Source organism: Episyrphus balteatus, chromosome X, assembly GCF_945859705.1.
Source record: "Episyrphus balteatus chromosome X, idEpiBalt1.1, whole genome shotgun sequence".
Taxonomy (NCBI): Eukaryota; Metazoa; Arthropoda; class Insecta; order Diptera; family Syrphidae; genus Episyrphus; species Episyrphus balteatus.
In genome coordinates, this window is record NC_079138.1 from 7,195,042 (window position 1) to 7,216,067 (window position 21,026).

A 21,026-nucleotide genomic window follows, 5' to 3' on the forward strand; every position below is an offset into this window, starting at 1 on the left:
CAGTGAGACACTTTTCTTTTAAATTGGTATAGTCTAGAATGTTTGCAAGCTATCTTAACCAAACTTTGAGGTAAATTTAAGACATATTTTATCTTAATGTTTGCAAGGGGTGCGATCACTGAGACAGGCTAAGGCGAACAGTGAGAGGGACAGATTAAACAGAAAGAAATTAACGAAACCGTCACATAAATAAGTAACTAGTACATAATTAATTAGGTTACAAAACAAAAATAAAGAAAAGAAAAAAAAAAAACAACACAAAATCATGTTGAATTCATAGATTTTTTCAAAAATAAATATCTCACTGTTTGCTTTTTGTTTTTGTCGTTTCACAAAAAAACAGGAATTTTAAAAAAGCGACAAGGGAATCTAAGAACTTGTTATATTTTTATGAAAGAACATACATACTAACGTTATACATTAAGTAAAAAGAGTTTTGTCCAAAAATTCTGAACAAAATTAAAACACATAGAAGTGAAAATAAACGTGTTCACCCAAATTAGCGTTTCTGTCTAACTGTTGTACTTTTTTAGTAGAGTTCTAATTAAACGAAGTTTTTATTTTCCTGAGGCGAAAAAAGAATTAGATATCCACAGTTTTCTTAAGGTTCCATAAATATGAGCAATGATAAGGTTTATATGGTCTCTGCAAAGAATGATCCCTAGAGTTTTTAAACTAAGACTGGTCACGGAGTTTGCAAAACTGACACGGGCACTATTTAAGATAATGTATGTCTAGGAAAATACTCAAATATAAAATTGGGTATTTGTGAAGTGGTATACGTATCTTTTTTAAAAAGGTTTAAATGTAACGCTGATTTTTACTTTAATTTTCTGATCTTTTAAATGGTTGACTGTAATAGGCTTAAAAAATAAAAAAGAAAAATGCAATGAATTCAAACATGCATAGAAAGTATGAAAAATGTATTTTTTAATCGCCTTCCAAAAAGGAAGAGGTGGAGGATGTTTGTTACCTCATAAATTCGAACTGGGTAAACCAATTTGGGTAAGACAGCTGGTGCTTGCATTTTTGGTTTGATCCAGTTTTGAATATATAATCTATGAAAAAACTCTAAATAAATCTAATTTTCGATCCATAGAAGTCGGTTTTTTTTTTTTGATAAAAATGATTACTTTCAATAAAAACGGACCCTTAAATTAATTGTTACTAATAGTTGTTGTGTCTGGTTTAGATATCATAGTCTCAAAAGACCGGAGAGGATTATTTTCTACATCTTTAACAAAAAAAAAATAAAAAATTGGACACTATGGCGTATACGTAACATTTTTTTTTCTGTAGAAAAACATAATTTATATAAACTAGTTTAGTTTGTTTTTCTTTTTGCATTACTTTTGTTTTCAATAAAATAATAAAAAAAAAAAACCAATTATTTATCCTCACAGCAATGACTAGTATAATACTGATAGGATGTCTGGCAACACTTGGTATCATAATTGCAATATCCCTATTCTTGGCTGGAGGTTACTTATGGTGGCGGCACAAACGTTCTCAACTTCAATTTATAGAGCCAAATGAAGATGAAGACTCTAGTAATTACAGTATGCGGTAAGAATAATATTTTTGATTTTAATTAAATTTTTAAATTAAAAAGCAAACATGGTTTATAATTTATTTACTACCCGAGTATAGTTCATTTATTAAGTCTTTGATTATTTAATTAATATATGATTGTTGTTTTTGTAATCAAAATTCAATTTTGGCACAGAACTTTGGCAAAATCTTGAATCAAATTCTGGAATTGCTTATGCAGACAATTACCATCCACCTTTGGATATTTTCTTCTTGACTAGAGTAAACCTATTTTAAAAAATAACACCAAAGCTTGTGCTCATACTCGTTTGTTAAAAAAAAAGTTTCAGTTACTTTCAGAAGGTTTAAGTAAATATGGTATAAACGAAGCAGTTAATAACTTTTTTTTTTACTATTTTTAATGTCTTTTTGAATAAAAAAAATTTAACCAACTCAACTTTTGTCACCCATGAAAAATGAAGAGGTTAAAAATCTTCGAAACAGAGCATGAAAAATATGTAAATGTTTCCAGAAATTATGAATAAAGTTATGAAGTTTTAAAACGTTTCTAAAACCATAGTACTTCTCCAGACTCATCCCAAATAAAAAAAAAACAAGAAAGAATAAATGAGAGGGTAAAAATTGAAGATAGGGGTGCAAAAGCCCCCTTTTTGGTTTTTGAATATATCTCGTAAACAAAGCAAAATTTGTATATATTGCGTTTTAAACGTTTTGTAGTAAAAGTGTATAATTGAAGCTCTAGCAAAAAGTATGTCATAACTTACTATTACTGTAAGTGCTGCTGTTATTTTTTAATAATTTTTTTTTTTGATTTTACGTATTTTTTTTTATAAAATTGCCCCTTCCGTCTTAACGGAGGGAGATAGACCCGCTTTCCTATAGTAAACAATTATTGTTTTAAACCGCTATACAAAAAAAAAACGATATATGAATTCTTGGTTCCTAAGTTATAGTACTTTTTCCTCAAATGTTTCTGTTTTACTTGAGTAATACTTAAAATTCGGAAAAAGATAGGTTCAAATGGGCATACTTCGGTTAATTTTAAATGAAAACAATTAACAAGCCCAACATTTTGAAGAAAATATAAATTTCTTTTTTTTGTTAGTGCAATGCTTATGTCTATCTCAGCAAAAAAAAAGACACCACCAATAAAGCAAAAAAAAAAACTAAAAAATGATTGTTTCGTCTGTTTTGTATGGATTTTTTTTTTTCATAAAAAAAAAACATTATTCCGATAGGAAATTTAATTCTCCACAAAACGTTTTAAATGAAACGATTTAACAGATTTCTGCAATAAAAACCCATGAACGTTTTAGTTCCTTATTGGTTATTCCTATGTTTTTTTTTCGACAGAACGACGCACATAGGAGTATTGCCATCAAAAACCTGGCCATAATTTGTGGATTTTGTTATTATTTCTGTTCAAAATGAGTATTCCTACAAGAAAATACAATATAAACCTAGTTTTTGTTATTTTTATTTTTTTACCAAAAACTAAAAAAATTGCTTAATGGCCTGTACTCCGCCTGTCGACATTATTTTTCTCAAAATTTTTTCCTCATCCCTAATACGCAATTCTCAGTTTCTTTTCTCTCTTCCCCAACCTTAATTAAGATCACCCAAAATAAAATACACTAATAATATCAGTAAATTTAATTTAAAAATAAAAAACGTTGCATAAATTAAGGAATATTTTCTATCAGAAAGTGAAAAACTAATTGACCCTCGATTCTCTAAAGAGCACCTAAGAGCATCCAATTTTTGTTGCATTGTGTTAAAGAATATATAAACTAACTCATAAGTTTTAATTCATCGCAGAATAACGGGGTATACTAAAACAAAATCATTAAAGTTCAAATAATAACTTACCAAAATTGTCAAGTTTTTAGATACTAGTTCTAAGCCCGAATTAAAATAGAAAAAACCATCTAACATTTTCAAAACTTTATTAATATCGTTAATAAATAACTGAAGAAGAATTCTCCATTTAAATTTTTTTAGATTTCTATCACAACACTTCGATATCGCATATAGAATAACACTTACCAAAATACTTCGAATTCAAATAAAAATGAGGTAGATGTAACAGTTAACTTTGAACTCATTTTTTAACAAGACACGATCGAAAAACAAAAAAATGAGTGCAGCATATTGACACAGTATTATTTTGCACCCACTTTGCCAAACTTTTTGGTGTCAATTTTGATTTTCAGAAAATCGACTTATGACCAGGTTTTTACTGCAAATACTCCTATGTGCGACGCCTATAACGGAACATAGAAAGACAAAATCATTTACTACCTTAAAGCATAATAATTGACTCCTACTCCTGACCGGGCAGTCACCCTGGCACCAAATCTGGAGGGCCAGTCCCTTTTATGACTCCAATGGCGAGTGGTCGGCTAAGCCGCTTTCTATACACCTGTGCTCTGAATACGTTTGAGTATCCCACATAAGGTATATACCAAGTAGTTAGGCCTTACTGGAATTGGTAACGATACCGTTGAATCTAAAAACATTCTTCGGCTACCCTTCATTTGTTGGAACTTGGAAGTGAATAGGTGGAATTTAAAAAAACTTTTTAAAATAATTCTCAGTCTTAACTTAATGCTGCGATTACTAATCTTCTCAAAATAATATAAAATCAAACTATAACTAAAAAACCAACACTCTTCAGCAACTATAATTCTATTGACTAAACTATAATCCTCCTTTTTTCAAACGAATAACCTTATGGTCCTCAATGTAAGTGAGATAATTCACCTCTTAACCACTCAAGTGTTGTTTAAATAAAAGCCAAGCAAGGTCCACGACACTTTAACGACTATTCATATAAGGAGCTCTTAATATTTCTAGTACAGAAACACAGTGAGAACAATCGATTCATTGTTAAGGTAGCGCAGCAACAAGGTCCTTAAACGGATCAAAACGTGGGTGGCTGATGATAGGTTTGTTTTGCTAATGGAAGAAAGTAGATTTGAAAAAAAGAGGAATTAAAAAAAGAGGAATTGTTGTTTGAATGTAAATATGTTTCAAGTACACACACACTACATTAAATTAGGACAAATAGATTTCCTTCTTTTGTTTTCAATGAAAGATTTATGTATGTTTGGTTTGTTTGCGTTTTTGAAAAATATGTTTTTAATTTTGTTTTTTTTAAATATGTTTTTGTGAAAAGGGTTGTTGTAGAATTTTAAGTACCATCGATGTCAATTTTTGATTTTACACCGAAAAAAAAACCAATATCAATTTAACATTTTTTAAATATCAAATTACCTAACATTTTTAAAATATCAGCCAAAAATGCTCTATAAAATGTGTTTTATGATATTTAAAATGTTGAAACAACATTTTTATTATCAGGATGATATTTAAATGTCACATTTTGGAAATTTTTTTTGATATTTTATTATCATTTTTTCATATCAATTTCTCATTCCAAATTATTGAAAAATATTAAATAAAAAATTCTTAATGTGTACTAATTTAAAGGTGCCTTGTGTTTTTTCGAAGTAAAATGTATGATTTACTGAGAAAATTTGATCGGCACTAAGATTTTACTTCACATAGTTTGGGAGAAAATAACAAAACAATTATATCACCTATAATAGAAAAAATAATATCACCATTATTTTGTAAAGAATATTCCCTTTCAGTAATGTTTTGAAAAAAGAAAGAAAATTCTTAAAATAATAAAAATAATAAAAATGAAAAGGAAAGAAATAGGTTTCATTATAATAAACTAAAACGTAAAATCTAGTCAACATTGATATTTTAATTGTCAAAGTGAAATTTTCACTATTCACTTTAACTTAAAAAAATGTCAAAATGATATTTTAATTGTCAAAGTGAAATTTTCACTGTCCCACCTGAAATTAAAAAATGTCAAAATGATATGATAAAATATCAAAATTGATATTTTAATTGTTGGACGACTTTTGTCACTGAAGAATGTTAATTTGATAGCTGTTATTATCAAATTTTTTTTTCGGTGTAGTAATGACTTAATTGCTCATTGTTATATGTGCCAATTTTTAAGAAATAATGAATTTTTATTTGCATTTTATTAAAATTGTATGATTCTCTTAGTGGACACTATTAGAGAAAATTTTCGAATGCAGAGAACGTGTTTTTCAATGAGAAATTTTTTTCAAAGATCCTTGTTTTACCAGTTTTGTTATAACCAAAGCAATATATATTTTCACTGATCGCTAAATGTGTTGGGCTTTTCAAATGACTGGATATATTTCTGTTTTTTTTTTTTTTTTTAATTTCTATCCTCAGCTTGCCGCACTCAGCTACCCAAGAAATTCAACAGGAACCTGCGCAACCATTGAAGCCGCCACAACAACCACAGCAAACAACACCCATACAGAATAATATCAATAGAAAACTAAACGGTTTTCTTAATTTAAAAACTCCTCTGATTGGGTAAGTTGCTTTTCACTCATTTTTATTATATCAAAAGCTTTTTCTTAATATTTGCACTTCTTAAAAAAGAACTAAAATTTAACATTTAATGAACAAAAAATGCTACAAAGCAACAATTAGCGCAGCTTTTTTTCTAATGTTCATATGGGAGGGGGCTCTTAAAAATAATTTGTATTTTTAATTAAAAAATTGATTTTAATTGAATTTTTCATTAGAGTCTTGAAGAAAGGCGTAATCACATCCGAGAAAACTTATAACATAAATCAAATTAAACTGACTTCAAGCCCGCTTTTCTACATAAAACAAATCTTTAAAAAAATTTTTTTTCATCCGAAAAAGTGTGTTTTTTGAAAAATTTTATTTTGTTTTAATAATAAACGTTTCTGTTAAACAAAATTGTTGAAATCGGTTCAATCGCTTACAAGAAGTTCAGAACTCAAGACATAAAATCATAACTTTTTGAATTTATTTTTTTTTCTTACATTCGGAAGCAGATATTTTAAGATCAAAGTTACGATACATATGTGATAGATACATATGTGCTCACAATGAATGGGCTGGATAGGCCTATTCATTGTCAATGTAAACAAAATTAAAAAAATTACTTTTTTAGGACTTTTGAGAAAAAATCAAGGTTAACCCCTTGCCAAAGAATAATGCATTTTCTAAAAAGTTTTCCTAATCGAAAGGTCTCTTTGAAGCCCTATTCACATGAGCACGACCAACGAATGACGAATGAATGAAAAAAAAAGTGATTTAAGACACGTTTCAAGCCCTATGTCCTCACAAATTCCCAACAAATCAATAGAAATGTAGCTATTTGATTTTATGATGCATTTATTCACCTTTTAATATAAAATGTTTATAAATTTGAGGAATTTGAGAAATTCGCATTCCACACAATCCACATTCCCAACGAACAAAATGTTCGCCCGTTCTTAACCTCAAAAATTATTCTTATTTTTGTTCTTTCGGTGAACGGTGAACGCGACGAATTAAAAACTCTCATGTGAAAGAAATGTCAAAATCAACGAATTTTCCTTCATTCGTTGGTCGTGCTAATGTGAATAGTGCTTAAGCTCTATTTATAACTGAAAACCAAAAGTTTATTGAATCCTAAACTTGCCCAATAAAAAATTCGATCCTCTTGTTTCTCATGATTTGTTAGATTTTTCCTGCAACACACACACACACACACATCTGACTTCCCTACTTACATAGAAAAAGAGCAAATAAATTGTCGTTTGAAATATAGAACCGGCTGACATGTTGCTTTCTCCGCACATTCCACATTATTTCCACCTACTTATCTTTCCTGCAAATATTACATCAAGTAAATGAAGTTTTTAAATATGCTTGCCACACATCTTATAAAAAAAAATAAATAAATAAAACCAAAATAGAAGTGGCTGAAGAGAGAAAGAGTTTTCTGGATGTATGTATGTTTATTTTTATGCGAATCCTTCTCAAAGCTTTTTTTCTTTTTCTGTTAGAAGATAATATTCTGATAACTACATACCTCTCAACTCTCCCATTTTTTTTCTTTGAGAGAAAAAAAAACATAGGATGTAGGACTCTATACTAGATGAGAGGCTGTATTGGAAAATCAATGAGCCAGTTGTCAAAAACATATTCAATTTCCCAGTCAAACGATTTTATTATTTATGTATATAAATAAATAAAAGTAGGTATAAGGCTATGCAGGAACTTATACCCGCAAAACGCAGTTTTAAATTAAATTAAAAATTTATTTAAACTTAATTAAAAAAATATAAAATAAAAAATAGCTCTTAAATCAATACAGATTCTATTTGTTTTAACGATGTTTATAGTTTAATGTAAAATGGCCGAATGCATATTTTAAGAATTTGAAGGGTCCAGTGTCCAGAAGAAAAACGGCACATGTGCCCTTTTTTGTCAAAAATAAACTAATGATAAGGTCTTGTAGTATTTACTTAGAACTACCTATCTGATGGGATCAGGGTTCGGACTTTACTTCTATCGAAGTAGATTTACTTCGATTTTGGGAAACAAATAAAATCTAGTTCCCTACTTCTCTTTTTCAGGATCTACTTCTATTTCTTGATTGAAAAATATTTTTCAAGTAATAAATTTAAAATCTGGTCGAGGCATTGAGAAATAAAGCTCAACTGAAATCTCAAAAGATGAATGGAGGTCAATTATTCTTCAAACTCAAGATATAAATAAAGTTTATCAAAGAAATTTTGATTGATTTTGAAGAATTCCTGATCACAAATTTGTAAGATTACGCTGAATTAACCGTTTTACCCCTAAGCACCGTTACAACCACTAGATGAGAAAGGTTTTTTTTGGAAAGGATCATAATAAAAAAGTAAAGAAAAATAATTTAGTTGAAAAATAATTTTTTTTAGAATACATTTTTGTAAATAAATGTTCTGAAAGTTTAATTTTGAAATCTACTTCCGAAATTTTGGATCTACTTCACTTTTTTTTCGAATTTGCTTCGAAATTTTGAAGCTGAAGTCCAAACCCTGGAAGGGATCCTTACTTTTAGAAAACAAATTTAAGCCTTGCTTAGAAAAAACAAAAAAATAAATGTGCTTTTAGTACTTTTAGAGGACAAAATTTTAAATTGTGTTTTTCTCGGAATGAGTTTGATAGGACTTGTGCTGTTTTTCCCCTAGACCCTTAATTTGTATTTGTGATTTTTGTTTTATTTTTTTTTTTTATTTTTTACTTGGCGCGACTATAAATTTATTCAAATTAATTTAATGAAAATTGGGACTGCCTACACCGAAAAAAAAACAATATCAATTTAACATTTTTACTTGCGATATAGGTACTATAGGGCAAGTTTAGGATTCGTAAAAAAAATCGAACTCGAGATAACAATTTTACATGACATTACGATGATGGAGAATGCCAAAAAAGTGGGTCCGGCAATTCTGTCTGTCTGTCTGTCTGTCTGTCTGTCTGTCTATCTGTCTGTCTGTCTGTCTGTCTGTCTGTCTGTCTGTCTGTCTGTCTGTCTGTCTGTCTGTCTGTCTGTCTGTCTGTCTGTCTGTCTGTCTGTCTGTCTGTCTGTCTGTCTGTCTGTCTGTTTTTTATAAAAAATAATTTTTTTAAAAAACGGCTCCTACAATTTTCAAAATTTTTTTTCTAAAAATACCTTTTTATACGAGAAATAAAATGGCAATATTTGTTTTTTTTTTTTAAGATATTTTAAAACGGAGTTTTATTAATTATAAAAACAGATTTAATTTTTTTATACTACTTATGAAATTTCTTCAAAATATCGAATTTTAAATTTCTTGAATAAAAAGCTTTAACATTATAGTTACTTTAAGCATAAGAGCAAGTACGTGCGACCCCAGTCGTGCAATTTATTTAAATATCAAATTAACATTTTTTAAATATCAACAAAAAAATTTTTTTTTCGGAGTAAAATGTATGATTTACTGAGGAAGTTTGATCGGCAATAAGATTTTCCTTCACATAGTTTGGGAGAAAATAACAAAACAATTATATCATCTATAATAACAAAAATAATATCACAACTATTTTTTAAAGAATATTCACATTCAGTAATGTTTTGAAAAAAGAAAGAAAATACTTTAAGTAATAAAAAAGAGAGAGAGAAAGAAATATCATTATAATAAACTGAAACGTAAAATCTAGTCAACATTGATATCACTGGTCAACAAGGTTTTTGCCACAAGAACCAAAATATACTTTTGTAGTAGTTTTGGATGTGCTGAACTTGAATTTGAAGTCAGAAATTTTTTATTGGCCTCCGTTTTTGAAATATTACCGTTAGAAAATGCCAAAAAAACCTCATTTTGGCTGTTTTCGAGGTTATGTTTTTATTTGGGGTAGTTCATTATGAATAAATTTGCAACGGTGCCTATGAGAACTGGTCTTATTCTTTCAAAAAATGTTTAAATCTTTCCGATATCTTTTTTCCTGCCCGATATATTTAAAATTTAAGTTATCCGCTCTTTGACTCAGAAACAGCACTGGCCAACCAAATTAAACTTTTTTTGTCACAAGAACCAAAATATACTTTTCTGAAGGTTTTTTGGTTGCTGAATTCGAATCCGCAGTCAGAAAAATTCTATTAGGCTTTGTTCTTGAAATATTACCGTTATAAAATGCAGAAAAAAGGTTTTTTTTTAAAACGGTTTTATTTCAAGAATAATAATGTAATAGAATTTTTTTGACTGCGGATTCGAGTTCAGCAACCCAAAAAACCTTCCGAAAAGTAAATTTTGGCTCTTGTGGCAAAAATCTGCGACCAGTGACTTAAACTTTAGATTAAGTTTAGTTTCTCTTTGGCTTATTAACTGAAATTTAAGATATCTCGAGCAATAAAAGATATATCGGTTAAATTTAAACAGTTTTTGAAAGAAGAATATCTGTTCTTATAATGACCTTTACAAATTTGTTTTCAATGAATTACCCCACATAAAAACAGAACCTCGAAAACAGCCAATTTTTATCATTTTATAACAGTAATATTTCAAAAACGGAGGCCAATCAAATTTTTCTGACTCCAGGTTCGGATTCAGCACCCCAAAAACTACTAGAAAAGTATACTTTGGTTCTTGTGGCAAAAAAAAGTTAAATTTTGTTGACCAGTGTATTTTAATTGTCAAAGTAAAATTTTCATTATCCACCTAAAATTAAAAAATCTAAAAATGATATGATAATCATATCAAAATTGATATTTTAAATGATAGTTTAAATGTTGTCACTCAAAAATTTTAATTCTGTTATGATCAATTTTTTTTTTTGGTGTATGCTAGAAATTTGATTTGAATTTCGTACGGAACCAGAATCTATTTATATTTTACACAATTTAGTAGAAAACACATCTCTTTTCACATCACAAATTCATTCAATTGGTTCTACAGAATGCAGAATGTTCGACTGCTTTTTAACTGGACTGGGTTACACAAAACTTGCTTATGTAAAAAGTTGCTTAAAATATTTAAGCTTATTCAAAATTCAGTAGAGTAAAGTCGGGTATTGTGGTATACATGTTTCTTTTCGGAATATATTTCGGAAAATATTATATCAAAGTAATCGAAAATTTGTGAAGATGTGCAATGGTATATTATTTTCGTGTTTTGAATGTTTTGCAGTGGTTTTTCGTTTCAGAAAAAAAGTTTTATATTAAAAAGTGCAATGACCTCGAAAGTGGCCACATTTGGAAAGTGGAGGGTAATGTGGTACACATACGTCTGCTAATGTGGTATACACTTTTCCTATCCAATATTATATATTTTATGAGTGTCTTCATTTTTGAAATAACCAAGACAGATGTTTTTATTTCTTTTTGTTAAGAATGAAAGAAAAAACATCAGAAGGTTAAAAATAACTTGTGTTTTGTTAAATTTAAGATAAAATATTAATTTCATTTGGGCATAATCTAAAGGAGTTTACTATACCACATTAAAGTATTGTAGTATACCACATTAGCGGAAACAGAGATATTGTACAAAACACTAAAAAAAAATGCATTAAAAGTTAGAAATCGAAATCACGTAAATCAATAGCAAACTGTTCTATTTAATTGCTTTTTAAACGCTTGGGAATGCATTTTGTAAGGCTCTCAAAAAAAAAATCCACGTAACCGTTTATGAAGATTTATCAACTTTTTGAAATGTATTGAATATTTTTGTGTTTTTGAGTACGCATTATTCGTTTAACAAAAGTTGTCACCTTTTGCCTTAAAAGACCTTATCTTTAGTTTCTTAGAAAACAATGTGTACCACATTACCAACCTATACCACATTACCCGAACTTACTCTAAAGAATATTTTGAATTTAATTAGTTTTGCCGCCAAAAATAAAACTTTTCCAATTTTCATCATCAATCAGCTATCAAGAAAACGGTTCTATGGCAGGTAATTATTAATTATGGTCCATTTTTTTTTTATGAAAAGTAAGACCTTATTTGCAACGTTTTTGAGAAAAATAACCTTGTTCATTTTGGTCATGTGGGAAGTAGGTACCGTTAATTTTGGTTCAAAAAAAATTCAAACTCCCCACCACCACCAACATTTCTTTACTAAAAATTCATACAATCATACAGACAGACTGACAGACATTGTCTATCATCATAATGCCATGTTTGATTGTTTCTAGAGTTCGATAGACTTGCCCTGTAGGACATATCGAAAGTGCAAAGGATCAAAATCCAAATAACACATATACGCAATCTGGCAAGCCTGGCAATTCCAAGAAATCCCTGGTGAAGCGCTCGCTGTCCTCTGCGCTGACGGTAACACAAATTGAAATACCCAAATCCACCCAACTCCTACAAGTCACAAATAGTAGGGTAGGCTGTCGCTGGCCGCTTGCGCTGGCTGATTTGAAATGTCGGCCTGGATGGGTGAAAGGATTTCTTTTTTTTTATTTTTCATTGTTTTTCTTTTTTTTTTATGTAGCCAATGTTTGCCTCAATGCGCCACTTGAGAGACAAAATTTGTGAGAATGGTTTCGCTAGTTGTGGTGGTAGAGTATAGTATTGCGCCTGGTCTTGCGTCCCTGTTGTTGGTGGTAGATACATAGTTATACTTTCCTTCCCTTTTCCCAGTTTTCTTTTTTTCATTCCCATGCCCGTGCCGTGAATAGTTGCAAAATGCAATAACAACACAAATCCTCACAATCCTCATATTTTTTGTAAGGCTCAAGGAGCGCTCTTTCATATACGCACAACTTGACAATTGAGCATGAAATTGCGTCACAGTTTTCTCATCTCTCCTTTTGTGGATTGATGAGACTCTTTTTGCTTTTTTCTCTTCTAATATGTCAAATTCGCACAACTCTAAATGTATATACATGTATGCTCTCAATTTATACAGCACCTATATTTCTCCTTCATTACTTTAAAAAAAAATCTTATCCAGCCCACCAGCAACAGTTAGTCTCGTGTTTTGTGGCCAGTGTTGTTGACTTTTAAACACTTTTTGGCATAAAATGAAAAAAAAAAATTAAACAATATATCCCTATATAATTAATCTCTAAACAATGTAATAATTCTGAATTTTGAAATTTGTAGAATAAAAAAGTTTATACTTTTTTAATATTTCTAATAAACAAAATAAAAAATTAAAAAAAAAAAATATCTACATACTAAGTTCAAATCATTTTGTATACCTAAAACAGGATATTCTGTGACTTAAATTAAATAAAAACAAGTGTTCTTGAAAATGAAAAAAAAGACAAACAACTGAGTTTTTACATTCAAATAGTAATTTGTTTTTAATTTCTGTTAAAAATAAAGTGTTGTTTTTTTTTTTTTTGTTAATACATACATAATAATCTAGAACCACTAAGTTAAAGTTACTCTACATGTGAACACGCAACCACACACAAGAAAAAAGTATTTTTAATATCATTAAAAGCGAGCGAAAAACGAAAACAAAAACGTTGACCGTTGACAACAATATGAAATAAAACAGGACACCCCTTCTCCAAGCTGCTATACTTCCTGTTGAATTTGTAGTATACACATTACATACCAAAAAAAAAAAAGAAAATTGGTGTAATATTTCAATTCATTCGAGGATAAAGGATTTATTAAAAATAAAAAAATGCCAAATTCTTGCTGTTTGTTGAAATCACAACGAGAATGTGTTCATAGTTTCTAAAATCTTGTCTAAGTAAAATTTGGTTCTGAACTCTGTTTCACAGATAAAACAGGACAAAGGAGACTTGTCGGAATTATACAAAAAAATATTCTCCCCTCAAAATTTTCTCACAAGGGCATTTTGTTTTGTGCCAAATTGAGATTCCGCAGTATAGAGCGGAATTCTCTGGCACAAATTTTTTTTTTTTTTGATACAAACGCTACATTGAATTAAAGCTACCAATGGAATTAATAAATGGATTGAACAATTGACATATTTATTGTCTGTATACAACAAAATCAAATCAAACAATAAGTTTTAAAAAGAAAAACAAAAAAAAAAGATATATAATTTGACTCAACGTAACGCATAGTACAAACAAAAGAGACAAAATCAATATCTTAATTAAAATTAATTTAAATAAATTAGACATAAGCAATTGATTTAAGAAATAAAATCACACACGCAATGTGGGCTGCTATGGCAAGATCTTTTGAAATGATTGTCGCATTATTTGAATATTACTCGGCCGCAAATGAAACTGAAGGCACCACAGACAACAGGTAGGTGTCTCTGTCTATTCAAAGTTTCATGGAGTATTTTGATAAATTAAACTAATTTTTTTTTTTTTTTTCAAAAGCATCTAACTTTTGGTTTTTAGTTTAAATGTAGGTATGTCTTCGAAAAAAAAAAAAAATATTTGTATTTGTTTTGCCTGTAAATCAAAACTTTTTTTGAGATTCGAGATATCCGCTTCCGAATGCAAAAAAAGGGCGACTGGGTCGCACGAACTTACTCTTGTTGTTGAAAGAACCTTTGTATTAATTAACTATTTGTATCATAGGCGGATCCAGGGGGGGGGGGGGGCACGTGCCCCCCCCCCCCAGAACTTAAAGTTCATACTTAAAGGAAATCAAACTATAAGAGTTTTTAAAATATATGAATAATAACAGAAAGAACTTGAGTGAAACTCTTGTCTATTTCTGGCTGAAAATGCGAATTTTGTTGATTGTTGCATCCCTTTCCCATGAATAGCTCCACCTCACAAATAAATAAACGGCTATTTGTTGGGTACACACGAATTTTTTTTCGATTTAAAAAAAAGTGAATTTTCAAAGTGATTTTGGTGAAAAATTTTGATATGGACATCGAATGACATTGAATGACATAAAAAAAATAATTGTATATGCAACTCTATTTTTTCATACAGAGGGGTCAAAAAATTTGCACTTTTTTCGTTGTTTTTTTTTTTTTAACATTAGTGTTTTTAAAATAGCGGAACACGTCACAAAATTGCATAAACTATATATTATAGAACTGCTGGATATGTAGAACAAACTTGCATTTCAGAAGTTTGCCCAAGTTTGCACCCCGAAAATAAAGACCCCTTGAAAAAAAAACTCCTCAAAAGCGACCCTTACTTATAGATTTTTATAAATATTAGCTGTGTTTTTTTGTTTATCTATATAGATTTTGTGCAAAAAAACGACATCGAGATTTTTGAAATCCATGCAAACATTTGGCACCACTGTACATATACTTTGGCAGCTGTCTGTCAAAAATGTTGCTTTTGTTTTTTTTTTATTTTAACTCCGAAGTGGGAAGGCCATCATTGTATATATATTTCTATAGTACTATCATGAAGTCGATTTTAGTATTAGTTCATGTCGCCACTTTTTTGAGGTGGCGCTCAGTGTGTTTTTTTCATACAAATTCTGATTTTTCAAGTCACCACTAGAGTTCCTAAGATCGTTTTACTTCATGATAGTACTTTGGAAATATATATACAATGAAGGCCATTACATCCATGTTGGATGCAAACAAAAATTTTCATATGGTCATGGCATCCATGTTGGATTCAAAAATTTTTTTTTTCACAAAAAACCAAAAATTATCTGTATATTCTTAGCTACATTTTAAGACCATGACCATTAACATTAGTTGCGTAGTTCTTGTGCCATAAGCGTTTGAAGGTAGCCATATTGAATTTTTTTCGATTTTTTAAAAATCAAATGTGAAAACTTTTTTATTTTTTTTTCTATTTTTTCGAAAAAACTTTGGTAATTTTATATACATATCTGTTCAACAATCTTATCAGGATCTATTTAAAACTTTTATCTGAAAAGTGCATTGCGTATATCTCGAGATATTAACATTTCAATGCAACCATGTCAAACTAATTTTTAATTAATTTTTTCTATGAGAGTTTTTTTCAAACCTCGTTTTCTTCGCTTTTTTTTTTGTTAATATTTTCAGATATTTCTGTATGAACACAACAATTAAACTACCTTGGCACTACTGTTTTTATCGAGAGAAAGTAAAATCTGGATAATTATCTGGATTTTTCAAAAATCTATACAGATAAAGTTTTTGTTGTTTTTAACACGTAAATTGTTTTGATTTCAAAATCTCGATGTCGTTTTTTTGCACAAAATCTATATAGATAAACAAAAAAACACACCTATTATTTTATTGAGAAAATTTCTCCACAAACTATTTTTTTTTTCTTTTGAAGCTTCTAATATTATAATCTTTAAGTATTGCTTTATCGAAATAGTACTTCAAATTTCTAATAAATAGCACCAATAGTTTTTAATTGATTTGTGTAAAAACTACGAAATTCAGAAAAAAAAAATAGTTTTTGTTAGTAAACCCCACGGGGTTTTATTTTTGGATTTTAGGAAAGTGCCTAAAAATTAATATTAGATAGTTTTTTGCTTGAATTTTTGCATTTTTATATAAAAATAAATTATTTAAACTTTTTTTTTACTCCCAAAATATCGAAATAACTAAGTAAATAATGACTTTATTGAATTTTTAAAAAATACGTGTTTAATTAAAGATAAAGGCCAATCGATTGACTTATTAATTTTTAAATTTACGACCTTGGGTTACAAAAGGTTAATGCAAATAAAAAAAAAACAAAACTGGGTTTCCCGGCAAAAAAGTATGATTCAGTTTTTTTTGTTATTCTTAGGAACTTTAATATTTATTAGAATGAAGTTATTAGTATTTGACTAAAAACTACTAGGTCATTAACTAATGGTATAATTATGTCCATAATATTGCAAAATTTTATACAAAATCAATTAAAAAACGTAAACATTTTTTTTTTCAAAATTTCATCTTTAAAACTTAATTTCTCAAAAACTATTTGATGAAACAACTTAAGTCAAAAAATTAAATAAAGAATTGTACGTGCATTTTCTGATTTTTTATATTTTTTTTCTTCCGGCTAATCCAGGAGTAAGAGGGTTAGCACTTAAGTGGCTTTTACTGTAACAAGAAAATGAAAATTTTTCCTTCCGAATAACTTTTTGGTCATTTGGTACCTATTTGATGTGGGAAATGTGCCTAAATATTTTTGGCCAGGTTTTAGACCACTGTGGGTCGTTAAAATTTTCTGCTTGTTAGTCAGTCGTATGGTACTTCACTTTATTTCTAACTGTTATTGCTGTTTTTTTTGCCAACCCGTCCCTTGTGCCCCCCCCAGAAAAAAATCCTGGATCCGCCCCTGATTTGTATTATACAAATTGTCTAAAAATAAAGTTTTAGACAAAATTGGTTTAACCATTAACTATTTCGGGGAAGAGTCAACATCAGTGATTTAAAAAAGAAAATTTACCTATACCATATTTGCATTATACCTACGTATTTTTTGAGAAAAAATAAAAAGGCAGTTTTGTTAGCCGTTTTCTATTAAATTGCATTTACTTTAAAATTTTTTATGTTAGGTAGGTACACTTTCTATAGAAGATATTACAAACCAAAAAAAAAACAGCCTTTTAAATTACGAAAAAATCATGGAGATGGAGAAAAATTGTATGGAGATGGTGGACAAAAATCAATTTTCCAAAAACTAATTGATTATGTAAAGAAAAATTGTTGTAGATGTAATAAAAAATAACGCCTACTTTTGTATATGATTGTTTATAACTTAAAAACGGTTTGCACCATTTGTACCAAATTTAAGAAATTTGATTATCTAGATGAGTTAAAAAAATATAAAATAATTTTGACCCTTTCTAAAAAAAGTGACGAAATTTTCATGCCCCCTGCCACGCCCACTTTTTACCGACTTCTAAAAAGGAGAAGGTATTCAATTCGACTGTATTTTTTTTTTTTTGTTACCTCATAAGTCATAACTTTGGACTGAGTGAACCAATTTGGATAATTCTTGTTGTATTTGAAAACTGGTGGCTGCCATGTGGTCCCATTTCAATTTTGTTCAGTTCAAAATTATCAAAATTAACATGACGCCATAGGAACTATTAGAAAAATCATAAGACCCAGTTTTAGCAATGGAAGTCGGTTTTGTTTTTTAATAAAAATGAATATGTATAATATGATTATTTATATCTAAAAAACGAAGTGCACCATTTGAAGCAAATTTTGGAAATTTGATTATCTAGATGAGTGGAAAAATAAAAAAATAGTTTCTACTCTTTCCGCTCCCTGACACGCCTACTTTTGCGTATGATTGTTTATACCTTAAAAACGGTTTGCACCATTTGCACCAAATTTAAAAAATTTAACTATCTAGATGAGTTAAAAAAATATAAAATAGTTTTGACCCTTTCCATCCTCTTTAGTGGCGGAACCTTTCAGAATACAAAAACTTAAATAATATGGAAAAATTACCTAATAAAAAAGTAGGATTTCTTAAGAAAATAAATTTTATCTCGGTTATTTATGGAATATTCTCAGCAATGTTATACCATTTTGAAAAGAAAATTGAACACACCTACTTTTAAGGTAACTTGCCGAAACATCGTAGTGCATTTTTTTACACTACGGTTGTAAAATGTAAAAATTTTTGGTACTTAGTTGGACAAAAAAGTAATATTTGCTTTAAAATTGATGCACCTGAGTTAAAGTTTTTGAATGCATTCGGTAGCAGGGTTATTCAAAGTTCCGTAACAAAAGAAAAAAAATGAGAAAAATTAAGATTTGTAGTCACGGCACATGAAAAACCGTCACACAGGGTCACCATTTTTTCGACTTTTTTTCAAATGCCCATAACTCACAAAATATATGGCTGCGATTTTTTAAAATTATTTTTCTGATTACTGTCACCACCTACCCTATCTACCGTTTTCGTTTCGACGTTAACTTTTGGGACACCCTGTATAGCAAGAATTTAATAAACTTGCGATGATTTTTTCTAAAATGCGAGATTTTAGTTTGCAGGATTTTGAAAATGCTAGATTTTGTTATGTGAGATGTTTGAAATGCGAAATTTTGCTTTGCGTGATTTTTGCAAAAAACCGAGATTTCGTTATAAGAGATTTTAGTTTGCGATCAATCGTACCGCTCCCAATGAAAATGCACAAAAATAAAATCTCGAGCTGTCACAATGACTAAAATTTTTACTTGCGATATAGGTACTATAGGGCAAGTTTAGGATTCGTAAAAAAAATCGAACTCGAGATAACATGACATTACGATGATGGAGAATGCCAAAAAAGTGGGTCCGGCAATTCTGTCTGTCTGTCTGTCTGTCTCTATCTGGAGCTGCAGCCTAAACGAGTGAAGTGATTTTTTTCAAACTTGGTAGTTAGCAATTTTTGGTGATTCCCTAGAGGGGAAATGGAAATTTTTTTTTTATGACCAAAACTAACGGTACCTGCCATATAACGGAAATAGAAAAGTTAATTTTTTTCGAAAACGGCTCTAACGATTTTGATTTAAATTTTTGTGTGTAAGATTACACATACACAGAGAAAAATAGACCACATAAAATAGAACAAAAACAATAAGATTTCTCTATGGTTTTCATCCAAGAAGGAAACCTTATTAAAACAATCGGGTTTTCCTTATTGTTTTAAAATCTGCAAAAAAATAAAAAAAACGATGACCAGGCTGGGAATCGAACTGGAGACTTCAAATCATTAGTCGCCCACCTTACCACCTGAACCAACCTGCCATGAAAATATTGATCGCGATTTTTGTTCTAGTGCTAAGTTGCAAAAAAAATCAACTTTTCAGTCAAATTTTAATAAGATTTTCTCTATAAAAATAATAAGAAATCTCCTTAAAAAAACCTTATTAATCGTTGATTTTAATAAGATTTCCTTATGAAATGTATGGACGGTAAAACAATATGGCAATCTGTTAGTTTTTAGCGGGTCATATTTTTCTCTGTGTAAGAGCCAACTTTTTAAATAAAAAAAATATTTTTTGTACCGTTATTAACGGTACCTGTCATAGAACGGTTTTTTTCGTTTCTGAATATCTCGTACAACATTAACCCGATTTAAATGAAAATTTTTTATACAAACGTGTGTAAGTAAAGATAATATTAAAAATTTAGAAAATTTTCAAAAAACGCATTTTTGGATTTTTAAAAAATATTTCAAAATTTTTTTTTGAAAAATCAATTTTTTTATCACGGATCAATGAAAAATTTTGAAATTTAGTTTTTATGTGTAAATTAATTATTTCTTCAAAATGGCATACCAACTTTTTTTTTGAAAAATGTTAAAAAATTTTTATACATACAAAATTATTTTTTTAAAAAACGGCTCCTACAATTTTCGAAAATTTTTTTCTAAAAATACCTTTTTATACAAGAAATAAAATGGCATATTTGTTTTTTTTTTAAGATAATTTAAAATGGAGTTTAATTAATTATAAAAACAGATTTAATTTTTTATACTACTTATGAAATTTCTTCAAAATATCAAATTTTAAATTTCTTGAATAAAAAGCTTTAACATTATAGTTACTTTAAGCATAAGAGCAAGTACGTGCGACCCCAGTCGTGCAATTTATTTTCAGTGCTTTTGAAAGTCCCGCTAATCCACTAAAATGAGCAAAACAAAATTAAAAACACCAAAGAATAGTAATTTAACATAATGATTGACCAGCTCCATAGCTTAGAAGATCAATATTGCTTTTTTTTAGTTTTTATTTTTGTCCACTAGTGAACGCACTGTGGGACGTCATGACGAAAACCACTTTTTTGGATTTCTCCATCGTCGTAATGTTAGTTTTAATTAAAACCTAGATTTTTTTGACACGAAACCAATACTTGCTCCATAGAGAAAGTAAAAAATGTTTGGTTGAAAATTCAAATTCAATTTTGGCGCCCCAGACTTACAAAAAAAGAAAATCGGACGAATTTATATTAATATCTTCTTCAATACTATTCAGCATGTCTTTTTCAATGGAAATTGTTGCCAAGCCTGTTAATCGCTCTTCAGTCATAGTCAAGCGTTAATCTGATTTTATTATTTTATGGTTTGGAAAACTAGCTTCCCTTGTAGCAACACTTACAGGAAACGTGAAGAGAATTTTTAACGCAGTTGTTAAATTTGGATGCAATTTAAGCAAATGGTGTGAAGCTTAATAATTTAAAATTGATAGCGGTTTGAGATCAGTACGATTTGACGTTTGATTGAATATATTAATTTCACTAAAGAG

At 29.2% G+C, this 21,026-nt stretch overlaps 1 protein-coding gene across 8 annotated transcripts in view; it reads left to right on the plus strand.

Moving 5' to 3' along the window:
* LOC129920500 (synaptotagmin-7) overlaps window positions 1–21,026 on the plus strand; it is a 44,456-nt gene that overhangs the window by 10,166 nt on the left and 13,264 nt on the right. For 6 of the 8 annotated variants that reach the window (XM_056001770.1, XM_056001772.1, XM_056001767.1 and 3 more), the window contains 2 exons: window positions 1,404–1,566; window positions 5,836–5,982. In XM_056001770.1, coding sequence (XP_055857745.1) covers window positions 1,406–1,566; window positions 5,836–5,982 — 308 coding nt within the window. In that variant the 5' untranslated portion in view covers window positions 1,404–1,405. Of the gene's footprint in view, window positions 1–1,403; window positions 1,567–5,835; window positions 5,983–13,958; window positions 14,165–21,026 lie in introns of those variants that run through there. The other 2 variants (XM_056001773.1, XM_056001774.1) reach the window with 1 other exon arrangement.